The sequence below is a fragment of the Pan paniscus genome, chromosome 5 (genome assembly GCF_029289425.2).
Source record: "Pan paniscus chromosome 5, NHGRI_mPanPan1-v2.0_pri, whole genome shotgun sequence".
In the NCBI taxonomy this organism is placed as follows: Eukaryota; Metazoa; Chordata; class Mammalia; order Primates; family Hominidae; genus Pan; species Pan paniscus.
In genome coordinates this window covers 50,811,756-50,828,469 of record NC_073254.2, presented here as the reverse complement: position 1 = coordinate 50,828,469, position 16,714 = coordinate 50,811,756, and the positions used below count along the sequence as shown (strand labels likewise).

Below are 16,714 nucleotides of genomic sequence, written 5' to 3'. Positions count from 1 at the left end.
ACACTATGGAAGCTTTGTTCTTGCGCTCTTTGCAATAAATCTTGCTACTGCTCACTCTTTGGGTCCACGCTGCTTTTATCAGCTATAACACTCACCGCAAAAGTCTGCAGCTTCACTCCTGAAGCCAGCGAGCCCACGAGCCCACCAGGAAGAAAGAACGACTCCAGATGCGCTTCCTTAAGAGCTGTAACACTCACCGTGAAGGTCTGCAGCTTCACTCCTGGAGCCAGCGAGCCCACGAGCCCACCGGGAGGAACGAACGACTCCAGACGCACTGCTTTAAGGGCTGTAACACTCACCGCGAAGGTCTGCAGCTTCACTCCTGAGCCAGCGAGACCACGAACCCACCAGAAAGAAGAAACTCCAAACACATCCGAACATCAGAAGGAACAAACTCCAGATGCGTCATCTTAAGAGCTGTAACACTCACCGCGAGGGTCCGCGGCTTCATTCTTGAAGTCAGTGAGACCAAGAACCCATCAATTCCGGACACATTATCACCTTCTCACCCTAGAGCTGCATACCTGGCTCAAGAGGGACTGTCGAAATGAATTTATCCAGGCCCTCATTTTACAGAGAAGGGAACTGCCGCCAGAGCGAAGTGACTTGCCCAAGATCACATGGCCCAGCCCAGCTTCCTGGCTCCTGAAGCCACCTCATTTCCTCTTCTCGGCATTGTGGTTGGGTCCAAGATGAAGCAGGAGGATGGATTCCTAGATCACTTCTTCCAGTTATAAGTGGTGTTTGCCTGTTGGTGGGTTGATGGATGTCAACAGCTACATTTCCCAGGGATGAGGCCTTACTTAACTCAGGCAATGAATCTCACCCAGCACTGAGACCATCACGGCCAGGGGTGGGCTACTAGGAGAGCAGGCATGAACCACTGCCAGAGATCCCGACTCCGGAACTCTGCACTCAGCCCTGGGGCCATGCCACCTTTTCTCCATCTCCCCAGGGAGATCAGGCCGTGGTCTGGGGATGGACCCCTGGGTGCCCAGAGTAAGGCGGTTCATTTAGGCCTTCCTTCTACAAACATCAATTGAGTACCTGCTGTGTACCGGGCACCAGGTGAGGCATTGAGTTTATATCCATTTTTCATACAATTAAAGTCCTGAAAAGTGGCAGGTCATTGAAAATGACATATGTCAAAGTGAACTTCTCACAAATAATTTTTTTTTTTTAGGTGTTTTGCTGTCACTCAGGCTGGAGTGCAGTGTTGTGATCTCAGCTCACTGCAACCTCTGCTTCCTGGGTTCAAGTGATTCTCCTGCCTCAGCCTCCCGAGTAGCTGGGACTACAGGCACCCGCCACCACACCAGCTAATTTTTTTTTTTTTTTTGAGACAGAGTCTCGCTCTTTCACACAGGCCGGACTGCAGTGGCGCGATCTCGGCTCACTGCAAGCTCCGCCTCGGGTTCACGCCGTTCTCCTGCCTCAGCCCCCTCCCCGAGTAGCGGGGACTACGGGTGCCTGCCACTGCGCCTGGCTAATTTTTTGTATTTTTAGTAGAGACAAGGTTTCACCATGTTAGCCAGGATGGTCTCGATCTCCTGACCTCGTGATCCGCCCGCCTCGGCCTCCCAAAGTGCTGGGATTACAGGTGTGAGCCACCGCGCCCGGCCACACCAGCTAACTTTTGTATTTTTAGTAGAGACAGGGTTTCACCGTGTTGGTCAGTCTGGTCTCGACCTCAGGTGATCCGCCTGCCTTGGCCTCCCAAAGTGTTGGGGTTACAGGTGTGAGCCACCGCACCCAGCCAACAAAGAATTTTAAAAAGCAGGAGATACATTCTCATGGTTTGAAAAAGTGGCCAGGCATGATTACATTACAGTTAAAGAATTGACAATAGATAAAGAATTTATGAAAAATGAGTATAATAAAAAGTTCATTAATGAAACAAATAATACAAGTCACTGTCTCGGTCCAGTTGAACCATTTACAGCATTAACCCATGAGCATGAGCTCTGGTCTTCCTCTTCTCTGTTAGGTGGATTCTTGCTTAGAAAGGCTTTTTCCCTCACAGGAAAGTTCCAGATCTAGCACTTGATTTAATCCTGGTGGCTTTACTGGGTCTTGTGCTCTTACTGCAGGAAGCCTGGGCTGATGCTGGGGACCCATCCTCTTTGTCACAGAGGATCCTAGGGCCACAGTCTTCCTTGGCTTCCTCCTCTGGTCCCATGGTGTTAGTGATCCACATTTTCTACTCAAATGTTCTCACAAAAGGTTTGTAGAGACACACAGAAAACACAGACCTTTACAGAGCAAAGGCCTGTACCGCAGAAATGTCCTTATCTGGTGGTAAATGCCAGGGCAGTGTGAGCTCAGAGGGAGCCTGTTGAATGCCGGTGTCAGGGCCCTGCGCTGCTGGCGAGCTCCCTCAGTGAGACCTCGGCCCTCAAAGGACCTCAGTGGGAACTAAGCCACCAATGGGACAGCCCCAGAACTTGAGTGAGGAGTTTAAAGCAGGTTGTTCTGAAACCAGTATATGCAACTCAGAAATATTTTAATCGTGATCTTGATTTTTTAAAGTCCCGAATCCTTGTGAGTTAATTGCTCATATACTGGGGATGGGGAGTGATGGTGAGTAAACAAAGGGGAATAGGGCCCTGGCTTGGAAAGTTTGCACAGAAGTAGGGGAAACAGATGTAGCTGATGAGCAAACCATTGCAGTCCCCAGGGAGAGATGACGTGAGAAGTGTGCCCATTGGGGACAGTACTGGACAAAGTGGCGCTAGTGAATTCGGCTTGAGAGGCACCAGGGAGACTTTCCCTCCGGAGAATCACAGGCTTCTGCTCTCTTTTTCCAACTTCCCTTTTGGAGGGCTAAGGTCTGGAAGCACAGTGGGGCTGTGGGCCTTCTGATCCTTGAGGGGGTCAGGGAGACTGCACGGGAAATGGGATTCTGGGCTGTGGGCTTCTCTCCACGGAAAGGCCTGCAGTTTAAAACCATGTCCACTAGGTGGTGCAAAAGCCTCTTTTTGTGTTAGTGTGGGGCCGGGCGGTGGCTGACTGAATGTTCTATGGACAGCAAGCCTGGCTTCCCTCACGGGGAGATGTGTACTCTCCAGCTCAGGCATGCTCTGTAAGTAGACATCCAGGCCCTGCTTGAACACCTCCAGTGATGGGGAACTCACACCTCCAGGGGGCAAAGTAAGTAGCAGGGGTGGGGGTGGAATTGAAGGGCACCAAAAAGCCAGCTGTCCGTTGATAGCGTCAGCCTCCTCTCCTAACCCACAGGCCACTGGTTTCTGCAATTCCTATTTTCCCATTCTCTTTATTGGGAATAACTTCTTATCTCCTCTTCTTATGATCACTTTATCCTTGAGTAGTTTGTCAGCAGGGGCCTAGATGAGGCCTCTTACAGATCTGGGACATCTGCTATGGGCATGTCAGAGCCTCTCTACCCTCACCCTACCCATGTAGACCTGATTAGGAATCAAAAAGACTGGCCGGGTGCAGTGGCTCACGCCTGTAATCCCAGCACTTTGGGAGGCCGAGGTGGGCGGATTACGAGGTCAAGAAATCGAGACCATCCTGGCCAACATGGTGAAACTCCATCTCTACTAAAAATAAAAAAATTAGCTGGGCATGGTGGCGCATGCCTGTAGTCCCAGCTACTTGGGAGGCTGAGGCAGGAGAATCACTTGAACCCGGGAGGTGGAGGCAGTGAGCCGAGATCGCGCCACTCACTCCAGCCTGGCATCAGAGTGAGACTCCGTCTCAAAAGAAAAAAAAAAAGGACTGAGGCTTCCTTAGTTTTCTACTGGCTTTAGTTACACCACCCTTCTAGGACTCACTTTCTACTTTTGTAAAATGAAAGACAACATCCTTTGCCCTGCTTAGCACATGGAGTTGTTGAGAAATTTCAAATGAAATAATGCATTCATTTATTTAACATTCATTGAGCACCTACTGTAGGTTAAGCACTGTCTAGAAACAGGAATATTGTGGTGACCAGAACAGATAAATAAACAAATCAATACAGAATAAAATGGCAGGTGGTGATATGTGCTATGAAGGAAAATAAAATAGAATCAAGTGAGAGGGGCCAAATTTAAATTGAGCTGTCAGAGATGTAAAAAACGTGTAAGCAGGAACAAATCATCTTTACCTATGTCACTTTCTCTCCTGTAGTAGTCTGTCCCCTTTCTTTCTTTTTTCTTTTTTCTTTCTTTTTTTTTTTTTTTTTTTTTTTTGAGACTGAGTTTCGCTCTTGTTGCCCAGGCTGGAGAGCAATGGTGCAATCTTGGCTCACTGCAACCTCCGCCTCCTAGGTTCAAGTGGTCCTCCTGCCTCAGCCTCCTGAGTAGCTGGGATCACAGGCGTGCACCACCACACCTGGCTAATTTTTGTATTTTTAGTAGAGACAGGGTTTCTCCATGTTGGTCAGGCTGGTCTTGAACTCTTGACCTCAGGTGATCTGCCCACCTTGGCTTCCCAAAGTGCTGGGATTATAGGTGTGAGCCATTGCGCCCAGCCTGTCCGTCCCCTTTCTGTTTAACCTGCAGGTCACATCATGAAAGATGGACACTGTTGTTAGTTTGTTATGTGCAACCCAATGCAATCTTAATGGATATGAATAATGTAGACAGGCTGGGAGGAGAAGACCATCTTGGCCTAGAGCTGCCCCTCTCCCATCCTCTTTCTTTGGGGGAGCCGTCAGCTAAGACCACTGAGATCATAAAGTCTCCTGAATAGACCTCAGCTCTCTAGATCTGGCCTATCTAAATATCCTAACTCAAGGAAGCACGGTGTATTGTTGAAAGTGCTCTGGCTGGAAAGCCCCAGAGTTCTAAATATGGCTCTTAAAATTCCAGCAATTCTGAGCGGGAAGAGCTTTCCCCTCAGTCACATGATCATATGCTCCAGCCAGTGACAAGCTCAGGTTCTCGACCTGTGGTGTGGGGTGGGGAGTACATATCAGATTCTCAGGGGACAGCTGATTGTGGGTGGCTGAACGTGGCGTGCAAATCTCTAGAGAGCTTCTAAAGCACCAACAAAGGCACTTTCTTCTCCACCACCCCCACAAGGGTCAGTGAGCTGACCCAGTTTTAGGGTTTGGGGGATGGGGAAACTGAACATCATGGGGACCTTGAGAGTCTGGGATTCTGGGCTTTCAGCCAAGGACCCTTCCGACCTTAGGAACAGAATATGCCAACTGTAGCCCTCTGCAAACTCTAAAGTGATTTGCAATAAGAACATTATTTTTTCCTGACTGACCAGTGAGTAATTTACCAAGCTGGGTCTTGATTGGCCACCAAAAGAAAAAAGGGCCTTTGACAAAGCAGGAGACCTGAACTAGAGCCAGCAGCAGAAGGCCCCCAGTGAAATGACAGAAACAAAAGCTTGGCAGCTCAACCACATCTTTATTTTGAGCAAGATGAAGTGCCTTTCTGACAATGCAAATTAATTCACCCAGCTTTTAAGTGAGGAAGACATGTCCAGATCAAAGTCCAGCTTCCCTTCTAGGGAGGCCAGCCCTACGTCATCTGCAGCTACTGTATCAGTTAGAGTCATGCTGGCCATATCATCTCAACTGAAATCTCAGTGGCTTGATGTGATAGACATTCATTTTCTTGGCCACATAAAGCTTGGTTCATGGGTGGGGAGGGGTCTTCCCCATGGAGTCATCTGGGGACCCAGGCTGATGGAGGTTGCACTGTCTCCTTCATGTGGCTTCTGTGTGGGGGATTGACACCCAGCCAGCAGGTAGGGAAGAGAAAGCGTGAAGGATTGGGGAGGTGTTTTTTTGTTTGTTTTTGTTTTTGTTTTTGAGACAGAATCTCACTCTGTCACCTGGGCTGGAGTGCAGTGGCACAATTTTGGCTCACTGCAACCTCCACCTACCAGGTTCAAGTGATTCTCGTGCCTCAGCCTCCCGAGTAGCTGGGATTACAGGTGTGTGCCACCAAACCTGGCTAATTTTTTATATTTTTAGTAGAGATAGGGTTTTTCCATGTTGGCCAGGCTGGTCTCGAACTTCTGACCTCAGGTGATCTGCCTGCCTTGACCTCCCAAAGTACTGGGATTACAGGCATGAGCCAGCGCACGTGGCCGGGGAGGTGTTCTTATGGGAGGCGCCCATCATTTCTGCCCATATTTGTTGTCAGAACTCAGGCTTGTGATATTCCACCTATATTCCTTGCTCCTTTTGAGTGACTTTTCCTCTTATTTACACCATTCTCCACCCTTCTTCATCCTGCTCTGTGGCCAGGAGACTGTCCTGTATGGATTGCCCCAGTGGGCTTCCTGTCCTCTGGCTCCTGGTTGGTTTTAGTCAAGAAACTCTCTGGTTGGAGATTGCCAAGGTATTTTATTTCTCTAGTCCCTCCCTACTGGCTCCCACAGGTTGGCTGTGTTCTCCTACTTAAGGCTGCAGCTTCTGTGCGCTGCCCTTTCTGTGCAGCCATATCCTTTCCAAGCTGTGTCACTGCTCCTTCCCCTGGACCTTTTAGGCTTTCAGTTGAAATCTGTTCAACTGACATTCAGCAGCCCTCTCAGTGGCAAATGGTATCTTGATTTTCCTGAGATACCTGGCTCCCTACGAGTAGATTAAAACATAGGTTTCTCCTTGTGGATCCAAAAAAAAGAGATAATTTGTAATGCACTGTCTGCCATATATCTTCTCCCAACTTCCCATCAAAACTCCATGCTGGCTTCCAATCCTTTATAGCTGCTTCTTTGTGTTATGGCATAGAACTTTGATGAATTAACCTGTGATGATGTTTTCACGGGTGGCGATGGGGTCCCTCAAATTTCCCTCCATAGTGTATCTCCACTTGATACACACATCTTCACAGGACAATGCCTTAATCCTTAGGAGAGACTGGCTGTGAAGTAATGCAGGTGTCAGCCCAGCATTCCATCTACCATCCTCCTGGTAATAACTTTGTCTCTGGGAGCAACTCTTTTCCTACTCCATCACAGTGTCCTGCCCCCAGCAGTTGGGGAGGGCCCTGTAGCCCAGGCTGGGCCATTAAGAGAAGCCCATTTCCGTGGCCACAGCAACTGGTCCAGATGGTGCATGATCCAGGATAGGCCAATCAGGGCCCTTCCCTGGGATTTCTCTTTCTGTGTCTGGCTGGGAAGTTACCCCAAGCTAGTGGCAGCTGTGTCTTCTGCCATGAGGGGACACCAGAGGGGCAGAAAGGTGAGGTGAAGTCCCTGGAGGGTCTGGTCTCCACTTCTAATCTTGGGGCTCTTGGAGCTGTCATGATCCCTGCAGATCTTTCTTCAATTCTTTTTAAAAAATTGATATATAATAGTTGTATATATGTTTGGGATACATGTGTGTGTTTGTGGGGTTTTTTTTGTTTTTTGTTTTTTGTTTTTTTTTTGAGACAGGGTCTCACTCTTTTACCCAGGCTGGAGTGCAATGGTGCCATCATTGCTCATTGCAACCTCTGCCTCCTGGGTTCAAGCCATTCTCCAGCCTCAGCCTCCTGAGTAGCTGGGACCACAGGCGTGCGCCACTACATCTGGCTAATTTTTATAATGAGATGGGGTTTCACTATGTTGCCTAGGCTGGTCTCAAACTCCTGAGCTCAATGCAATCCACCTGCCTTGGCTTCCCAAAGAGAAGGGATTACAGGCATGAGCCACTGCGCCCAGCCACATGTGAAATTTTGATAGCTGTAATTGCTTCAATTCTTTGACAATCCCAATAGCTTTCGAACACATCTCCTTTTCACTTCTGTTGGTTTGAGTTGTGGTTTCTGTCTTGCACAATTATGAAAGGTCTATTTCTTAAGGAGGTACAATTTTTAGTCAAGGGATTGTTTGATACTCTTTAAGTTCACTGCCAGGCCTACCACTTATCTCTGTCGTAGGAGGAGAGTTCCTGTAACGAGAGGTTTTTAAGACATCCTTTGTTCTGGGATGAATCAGCGGGAATGACTGCCTTGGAGCTCAGGATATTAAACTGAGTGGTGTCAGATATTCCCAGGATCAATCGACAATGCCATGTGTACCATCTCCTCCTACAGGGATTAAAGGCCTGACATTTGGATATGATTCTAGTTTTCTCTCAAATCCATACTTTAAGAGCTTATGGGCTGGGTGCAGTGGCTCACACCTGTAATCCCAGCACTTTGGGAAGCCAAGGGTGGGCGGATAAGTTGAGGCCAGGAGTTCGAGGCCAGCCTGGCCAACATGGTGAAACCCTGTCTCTACCAAAAAATACAAAAGTTAGCCAGGCGCAATGGTGCATGCCTGTAATCCCAGATACTTGGGAGGCTGAGGCAGGAGAATCACTTGAACCCTAGAGGCGGAGGTTGGAGTGAGGCGGAGAGTTGGAGGTTGGAGTAAGATCATGCCACTGCACTCCAGCCTGGATGACAGAGTGAGACTCTGTCTCAAAAAAAAAAAAAAAAAAAAGTCTATGAACATCAGTGTTATATACCACACTAATAAAATGAAAGACAAAACCCACATAATCATCTCAATAGATACGGAAAAAGCATTTGACAAAATCCAAGTGTCTTATCATAAAAATATTCAACAAACCAAGACTAGAAGAGAACTTCCTCAAGCTGATCAAGACCATCTGTGAAAACCCCACAGCTACCATCCTACTTAATGGTGAACGACTAGATGCTTTTCTCCTAATATTGCAGGGTTCTAGTCAGAGCAGTGAGGCAAGAAAAAGAAATAAAAAGCATCTAGGTTGGAAAGGAAGAAGTAAAACCATCTCTGTTCATAGATAACATGAATACCGTGTATAAAAATTCTAAGGAATAAAAAAACTATGAGAACTAATTAATGAGTTCAGTAAGTTTGCAGAATACAAGACTAACCTACAAAAGTCAATTGTATTTCTGTCTATGACAATGAACAACCTGAAAATGAAATTCAAAATAATTCTATTTCCAATACCATCAAAAGAATAAAACACAAATAAACTTAAAGCACAAGACATATACTCTGAAAACTACAAAGCATTGTTGAAAGAAATTAAAGCAAATCTAAATAAATGGACAGATATAACGTGTTGCTGGATTGTTAAGATGGCAATACTCCCTAAATTGGTCTACATATCCAATGCAATCCCTATCAAAATTCCAACTGCTTTTTTTTTTATTGCAGAAATGGACTTCAGCTGATCTTCATATTCATATGGAGTTTCCAGTGACCCCAAATAGCCAAAACAGTCTTGGAAAGAAAAACAAAGTTGGAGGACCCACACTTCCTGATTTTGAAACTTGCTACAAAGCTATAGTACTCAACAAAGATTGGTACTGGCATAAGGATATAGATTAAGAACAGTTTTTTCAACAAATAGTGTTGGGACAATGGGTGTCCACATGCAAAAGAATAAAGTTGTCCCCTTACCTTACACCATCTCCAAAAATTAACTCAAAATATGTCAAAGACATAAACGTAAGAGCTAAAACTGTAAAACTCCTAGAATAAAACATAGGACTAAATCTTTATGACCTTGGATTAGGCCATTGCGTCTTAAATATAACACCAAAAGAATAAGTAATAAAAAAATAGATAAATTGAACTCCATCAAAATTAAAAGCCTTTGTGCTTCATAGGACACCATCAAGAAAGTAAAAAAAAAAAAAAAAAAAACAACCTATAGGATGGGAGAAAATATCTCCAAATCATATATCTGATAAAAGAATTGTATCCAGGATTGATAAAGAATTCCTACAACTCAATAATAAAAAGACAAATAACCCCAAATTGGGCAAAGGACATGAATAGAGATTTTTCCTAAGAAGATACACAAATAACAAATAAGCACATGAAGAAATGCTAACATCATTGTATTAGTCCGTTTTCACACTGCTGATGAAGACATACCCGAGACTGGTAATTTATAAAGAAAAGAGGTTTAATTGACTCACAGTTCCACATGGCTGGGGAGGCCTCACAATCATGGCAGAAGACAAGGAGGAGCAAGTCACATCCTACATCGTGGCAGGGGAGAGAGCGCTTGTGCAGGGAAACTCCTCTTTATAAAATTTTATGGGGTCTCATGAGACTTATTCACAATCATGAGAACAGCACGGGAGAGACTGATTCAATTACCATGATTCAATTACCTCCCACTGGGTCCCTCCCACAACATGTGGGAATTCTGGGAGCTACAATTCAAGATGAGAATTGGTGGGGGTTGGGGGGGACACAGCCAAACCACAACAATCATTAATCATTAGGGAAATGAAGAACAAACTACCATGAGATACTACTTCTCGCTCACTAGGATTGTTAGGGAAACAGAAGCATAGGAGAGCCATGGTGACATCATTTTAAAATCAACTCCATCTTAAAACTATCAAGGCACGTTCCTTGCCAGTCATGACTCATGGTCCTAAGATGTTTACAGTTGAGGAAACACCTTAAAAATACCTGCAAGGACACACTCCTACAATAACAAAAAGTCCAGATGTCCCACTATCCTTAACAAGATATGCTTTTAAGATGACTATAGTCATGCTTTGAGGTACTTATGTACTAAAATGCCAAAGATACTTTCTTTAAATCAACAGAATACTAAATTTTATCATGCTGTCAGCCCACCCACACAGACATAATTTATCTTAGCTTTTACATAGATGAGACTCCTATATGAGAAAAGTTTAAGACAGAGATGGCGTGTTCCTCCTCTTGCTTTCTGAGGATGCCCTATTCTGTGACTGAGTAGCTTTCAATAAACTATCCTCTCTCTGCACTTTGTAACTTACCTTGAATCCCTTCCTGTGCGAGATCCAACAATCCTCTCTTGGAGTCTGGATTGGGAGTCTTTTTCTGGCAACAGCAGAGCTATAATTAAAAAAAAGATGGACATTAACAAGTGTCGGAGAGGATATGGAGAAGTTAGAACCCTCATACATTACCGGTGAGAACATAAAATGATGCAGCTGCTGTGGAAAACAGCTTAACAATTTCTCAAAAAGCTAAAATAGAGTTACCGTATGACCCAGCAATCCTGCTTCTAAGTATATACCCAAGAGAATTAAAAACATATGTCCATACAAAAACTTGTACACAAATGTTCACAGTAGCATTATTTGTAGTTGCCAAAACAAAAAACAACCCAAATGTCCATTAACTGCTGAATGGATAAACAAAATGTGATCTATCCACACAATGGAACATTATGCAGTCATGAAAAAGGAATAAAGTTCTAATACATGCTGTAACACGGGTGAACCTTGAAGAAATAGTGTTGAATGTAAGGAGCAAGTCACAACATATGATTGTATGATTCCATTTATATGAAATGTCCAGAGAGGCAAATCCACCCAGCCAGGTGGGAGATTAATGGTTGACTGGGGTTGGGGGTGAGAGGGCCTGGGAAGGGACTGGTAATGGGTATGGGATTTCTTTCCAGGGGTATGAAAATGCTCTGGAAGTGGGCAGTCGTGGTGATTAATGCACATCTCTGTGAATATACTAAAACCCACAGAATTGTACACTTTTAAAGAGTGAATTTTAGCCAGGCGTGGTAGCTCATGCCTGTAATCCCAGCACTTTGGGAGGCCGAGGCAGGTGGATTGCTAGAGTCCAGGAGTTCGAGATCAGCCTGACCAACATGGCAAAACCCCGTCTCTCTTAAAATCACAAAAATTAGCTGGGCGTGGTGGCACGTGCCTGTAATCCCAGCTACATCAGGAGGCTGAGGCACAGAATTGCTTGAACACAGGAGGCGGAGGTTTCAGGGAGCCAAGATCGTGCCACTGCACTTCAGCCTGGGTGACAGAGTGAAAAAAAGAGAGTGAACTTTGTGGCATGTGAATGAGATCCCAGTAGTTATTATTAAAAAAAAAAAAAATTATGAGCAAACAGAGGCTCTGCATAGAGTAGCAGCTTCCCCAAAGAGGGCAGCAAATCAGGGACACTTTCCCAGGCCTGGCAAAGTGGGATGTAGCATGAGGATTAAGAACCCAGGCTTTGAACCTGAAGGTTGTGGGTCTGAATCCTGCTTCCACGTCTCATGAGCTGTGGAATGTTGGAAAATGGACTCAATCTCTCTGAACCTCTCAATTGTAAAATGAGAATAACTCCTACTTTGTGAAGTTCTTATGAGGGTTAACTTCTCGGTAGCTTCTTGATAAATTATAGGTAGTTTTATCATTTTTTTCTCTGGAAAAAAGAAGGAAAGAAGTCTCTGGAAGACAACTTTGACCTTGGACTGAAGGTGGAAAGAATAGGCTCAGTTTAAATAAATACAAATAGATTTCAGGTTCTAGCTTGGGCTAGAGGGATATGGAAGACCCTCTCCAGGCATGGTGGGTGGTCAGCAGGGGTTCAGGGAGGGTGACTGGAGGCAGAAAAAGTACAGACACTCATCCTCCCACTAGGCTGCCAGGTCTGTGGGTTAGAACTGGATGCTCTGGTATTCAAGTTTTCTGCCAGGAGAAAAATGAGATAAGTTATTACCATCACGTTTTGTTATCGCAACTTTTCCCCTCACTCTCAGAAAGGAGCTGGGAGCTCCTCTGCAGTCTCACATCAGATAGTAAGTGTGAGCCCAGATCAGCCCAGGCTGTCCTCAGCTGAGCTGGTGAATCTGCGTTCAAATGAACAACAGCAGCTGGCCTGCTAGGCCCGGCATCTCAGTGGGGCTGGCTGTTTTCTTCTCATCAATATTTGATTCTTGTGGAATAACAGATGATGTTTATTTCATTCTTTGTGCCTCTGCTTAGTTTTCACATTGTCTAAAGGGACGAGGTATCTAATTAAAGTGCTGTTAGGAAAACCGTAATAAGCGTGATTCATGCCTGTGTTGCCCTTTGTCTAGACTTTTCTTTCTCTTATCTTGCATGGCTGCCTCGGTCAAGATAAAGCATATTTGTGAGCTGTATCAGTCATGGTTCAGCTGGAGGAAACCACAGCAGCTAATTTTAGCAGGAAACACATCAGGGGTTTACAAAGTCATTGGAAGGGTGGAGGAGTGGGTTCCTGGTAGGGCTCCAGGGATGAGCCAGAATCTCAACAATGCAGCAGTGATGCAGAAGGCGGGAACCATGCTGCCCATGGAGGAGTGTCAGCACGTGAGCCTTGCTGGAATGCGCAGCTTCTCCTTGACCTTGCTTGTTCAGCAGCATGGGATCCACAGGAAAATGCCCTCACCTCACTTTCTCCTACCAATCTGGGCCAGGGCATCAAATTGTCAGATCCTAATTCACATCAGAAACTCCAGCTGCTAAGGGGCCAGGGGAGTTTACTTTTCAGCTTTCCCACCTCTGAGGGAGAAAAAGGGCCTTTGATGGTGTGGTCCAGGCCAACCCACCAGGACCTTACATCAAGATTTTAACATGTAATTTGGTTCAGTACTTACTTGAGATAACTGACAACAATCCTTTCATTTTTGTCTGTATAAAAACTATATTTGCGGTGTGAAGTGGCTTCCTCCTGTCTGTGGCGTCTATAAGTTGACCTCTGAAGTCCTGTCTGTGAACACGGGTGCCCTTGAAAGATGGAGAAGTGGCTTCCTGTGGATCAGTCTTGGAATCGGCTCCCGGTGTGTGGCATTTGGTGGGTGCTGACATCAACAGTCTCCTTTTCCCTGTGAGGTGAGAAGGGTCTATGTGTCATAGGAAGACAGAGCTTCCACGTATTCTCTTGGTTATAATGAGCACTTCCAGGAGGAAACAATAGAACTTGTAAGTGGATTTTTTTTTTCCTAATAAAGAATCTGCTACTTAGGAACAAACTCAGAGGCCAAGAAGCATTTAAGAAGATGTTTAACTTCACTGTGAAAGAAAGGCAAATTAGGGCCAGCACGGTGGCTCACACCTGTAATCCCAGCACTTTGGGCGGCCGAGGCAGGAGGATTGCTTGAGCCCAGGGGTTGGAGACCAGCCTGGGTAACATAGCAGCAAAACCCTGCCTCTACCAAAATAATAATAATAAGAATAAAGAAAGAAAGAGGGGGGGGGGGGAGGGAGGCAAATTAAGACAAGAGTGGCTCATCTGATGGACAGCAATGAACAGGCTCCACAGTGTCCACAGTGAGCGTGAGGGTGAAGAAGCAGCCACACTCATTGACACAGCTGGTGGTGGAAAGAGGCACACACTTTTGGAAGGGAATTCGGCAGGGCCTACCCAGGTTGTAAGTGTGTCTCCCTTGTGACCCAGACATTCTGTTTCTGAGAATACACCTTTCACAAAACTTCTCACATACGTGCAGACATACATTTTTAGAGATGTTCTCTGGAGCACTGGTTATTCTTACAAAACATGGGGAAAATCCAAAGGTCTAGCAATGGGGTTTGGGTAAGTAAATACAGTGGAACACCCTGTAGCTCACATAAAGAGAAGATCTGCAAAAACTGATGAGGAAGAACACGTGACGCCCCTGCAGGTGCAAGGCTGGGGCTCCTGGGCCACCTGCCAAGTGGTGATGCTACCCTGTCTGTGAACATGTGGAGCTGGTAAAATGAATGATGATTCAGGGAACATGGCACAGCAAGGCATAGTTGCTTTTGTTATATAAGATAATTTCTATAAACTATTTCGAGGAATTAGACAAAGTATGGGATATTCTCTAGTCTGTATATCGTCCACATGTCATGAGAATTTTACTTACCTCTCAAGTGCCCCAAGTGAGAAAAAAAAATGGACTTGGATGTGTTGTCAACTGTCTTGGGATTACAAAAGAGAGGAGCATTGCCTTGGGGAGAGAGGCCATGAGTGACTTTGCTGGGGACAAGCTGACTTGGGTTCACCTCCTTGTCCCCTTACCCTATCCCTGTCTGCCTAAGTTGGAGTGGGAGTAGGGGCTGCAAGTTCCACTCCAACTTTGCAAGGTTTCAAAGAGAAAAGTCATCAGCAGAAGGCTGAGAAGTTCATGTGGGTGAAATGCAATTATTCCTAATGTCCCCTTGTGTGGAAACCCCCCCTTCCTGAGAAGTGATGGTATCTTGGAGTTCTGAACCCTTTCCTTCACAAAGTTTTAAAAAAGAAATTATTTGGGGCTTGGAAGAGACAAGGGAGTCTTCCCTGCTCTGTGGCCAAAAGCTCCCTTAGGATAATGTTTTTGGGAACTGCCACCACTGGAACAAAATACAACACCACTAACAACAAAAAGGCCAGGCCAGTAGCTCGCACCTGTAATCCCAGCACTTTGGGAAGCTGAGGTGAGGCGAGTGGATCACTTGAGCTCAGGAGTTCAAAACCAGCCTGGGCAACATGGCAAAACCTATCTCTACCAAAAATTTTAAAAAATCAGTGGCCAGGCACAGTGGCTCACACCTGTAATCCCGCACTTTGGGAGGCTGAGGCAGGTGGATCAGAAGGTCAGGAGACTGATACCATCGTGGCCAACAGGGTGAAACCCTGTCTCTACTAAAATACAAAAAATTAGCTGGGCATGGTGGTGCACGCCTGTAGTCCCAGCTACTCGGGAGGCTGAGGCAGGAGAATCGTTTGAACCTGGGAGGTGGAGGTTGCAGTGAGCCGAGATCGCACCACTGCACTCCAGCCTGGGTGACAGAGCAAGGCTCCGTCTCAAAAAAAAAAAAAAAAATTGTCTTGGTGTGGTCGTATGCCTGTAGTCCCAGCTACTTGAGAGGCTGAGGTGAGGGGAGGTTGAGGCTGCATGAGGTGTGATCATGCCACTGCACTCCAGCCTGGGCAACAGAGTGAGACCCTGTATCAGAAAAAAAAAGAGGAATAGTAATAATATGATTCTGTGTGAGTAGAAAAAATACCTTGGAAGAGCTTTTTCTAAACAGTGGCTATTCCTAGGCAGGAAAGTGGCAAACAACAGTAACAAAACCCTCAGTGGCCATCGCTAAAGTGTGGAGTCTCTGGTGTTGTAAATGAGACACAGGCATGTACTAATTGTTGCATTACAACAGCCTGGCTCCCAGCAAGCTGTTTCAACAGGCTCTCTGCTCTTGTTTTGATAAGACCAAAGTCTGTCTTGGACAGCCCATTTTCTGGTTAATGGGGTGTTCTTATCAACTGAGAAGACAGTCACCTGCTAATGCAAGGGCCTGCCCCTTCCCTGAAATATGGCTCCTTCCCTGAGATACAGCCCCTTCCAGCTTGGGCCTAGTGCCTGAGATCCCGCCATCTGATCATATTTCCTGGGAATTGCAGTTTGTTGGGCTCAGAGGGCCTGGCCCTCAAGTTTCACCTTGTGGGCAACCTCTGTGAGTGGAAACCTGGTCTCACCCTGGACTTGAAAGTCAGAGCTAATTAAGAACAAAAGTCACCAAGGGCAGGAAAAAGGGCGAGGAGATGCTTTAGGGATCAGCCTCGGCACTGGTTTTACATTTTTTACTTCAAGATTAATTATTTTACATCATTTTATTTGCTTATTTTTTAGGGCCACAAAGGGAACACTTTGAGAGTGACAGGATGGAAGATCTTCAGGCGCTGCCACCTACCTGGCACCCACCCCTTCTGTGGGACAGTCAGGATGATCAAAGCCAGTGCTCCTGAGGGCCCCTGCCCTCCAGCAGGAAGAGGGACACTCCCGGTTGACAGGCTGCTCAACCGCGAGCCTGAGTGAGCCAGGTGGGGGCTTCAGGACCTGGAGACCCAGTCAGCTGAGTGGCTGGGTGTGAGAGAGAATGTGTTATTTTCCTAGGGTGCTGTAACAAATTACCACAAACTTGGGGACTGAAAACAGTGGACATTAATCGTCTCACAGGAGGTCGACATTCAGGCAGAGATTGATTCCCTCTGGGCACTCTGAGGGGGAGTCCCTTCGCTGTGTCTCTCCCACCTCCTGGCCTCTGGGGGTGGT

At 46.1% G+C, this 16,714-nt stretch overlaps 1 protein-coding gene across 4 annotated transcripts in view; it reads left to right on the top strand.

The window, feature by feature from the left end:
* ETV7 (ETS variant transcription factor 7) overlaps nucleotides 1-16,510 on the top strand; it is a 43,639-nt gene extending 27,129 nt beyond the window's left edge. For 2 of the 4 annotated variants that reach the window (XM_057302486.2, XM_008972316.4), the window contains one exon: nucleotides 9,085-9,332. In XM_057302486.2, coding sequence (XP_057158469.1) covers nucleotides 9,085-9,130 — 46 coding nt within the window. In that variant the 3' untranslated portion in view covers nucleotides 9,131-9,332. Of the gene's footprint in view, nucleotides 1-82; nucleotides 6,057-9,084; nucleotides 9,333-16,291 lie in introns of those variants that run through there. The other 2 variants (XM_063604871.1, XM_034961970.3) reach the window with 2 other exon arrangements.
* Nucleotides 16,511-16,714: the final 204 nt, after the last annotated feature.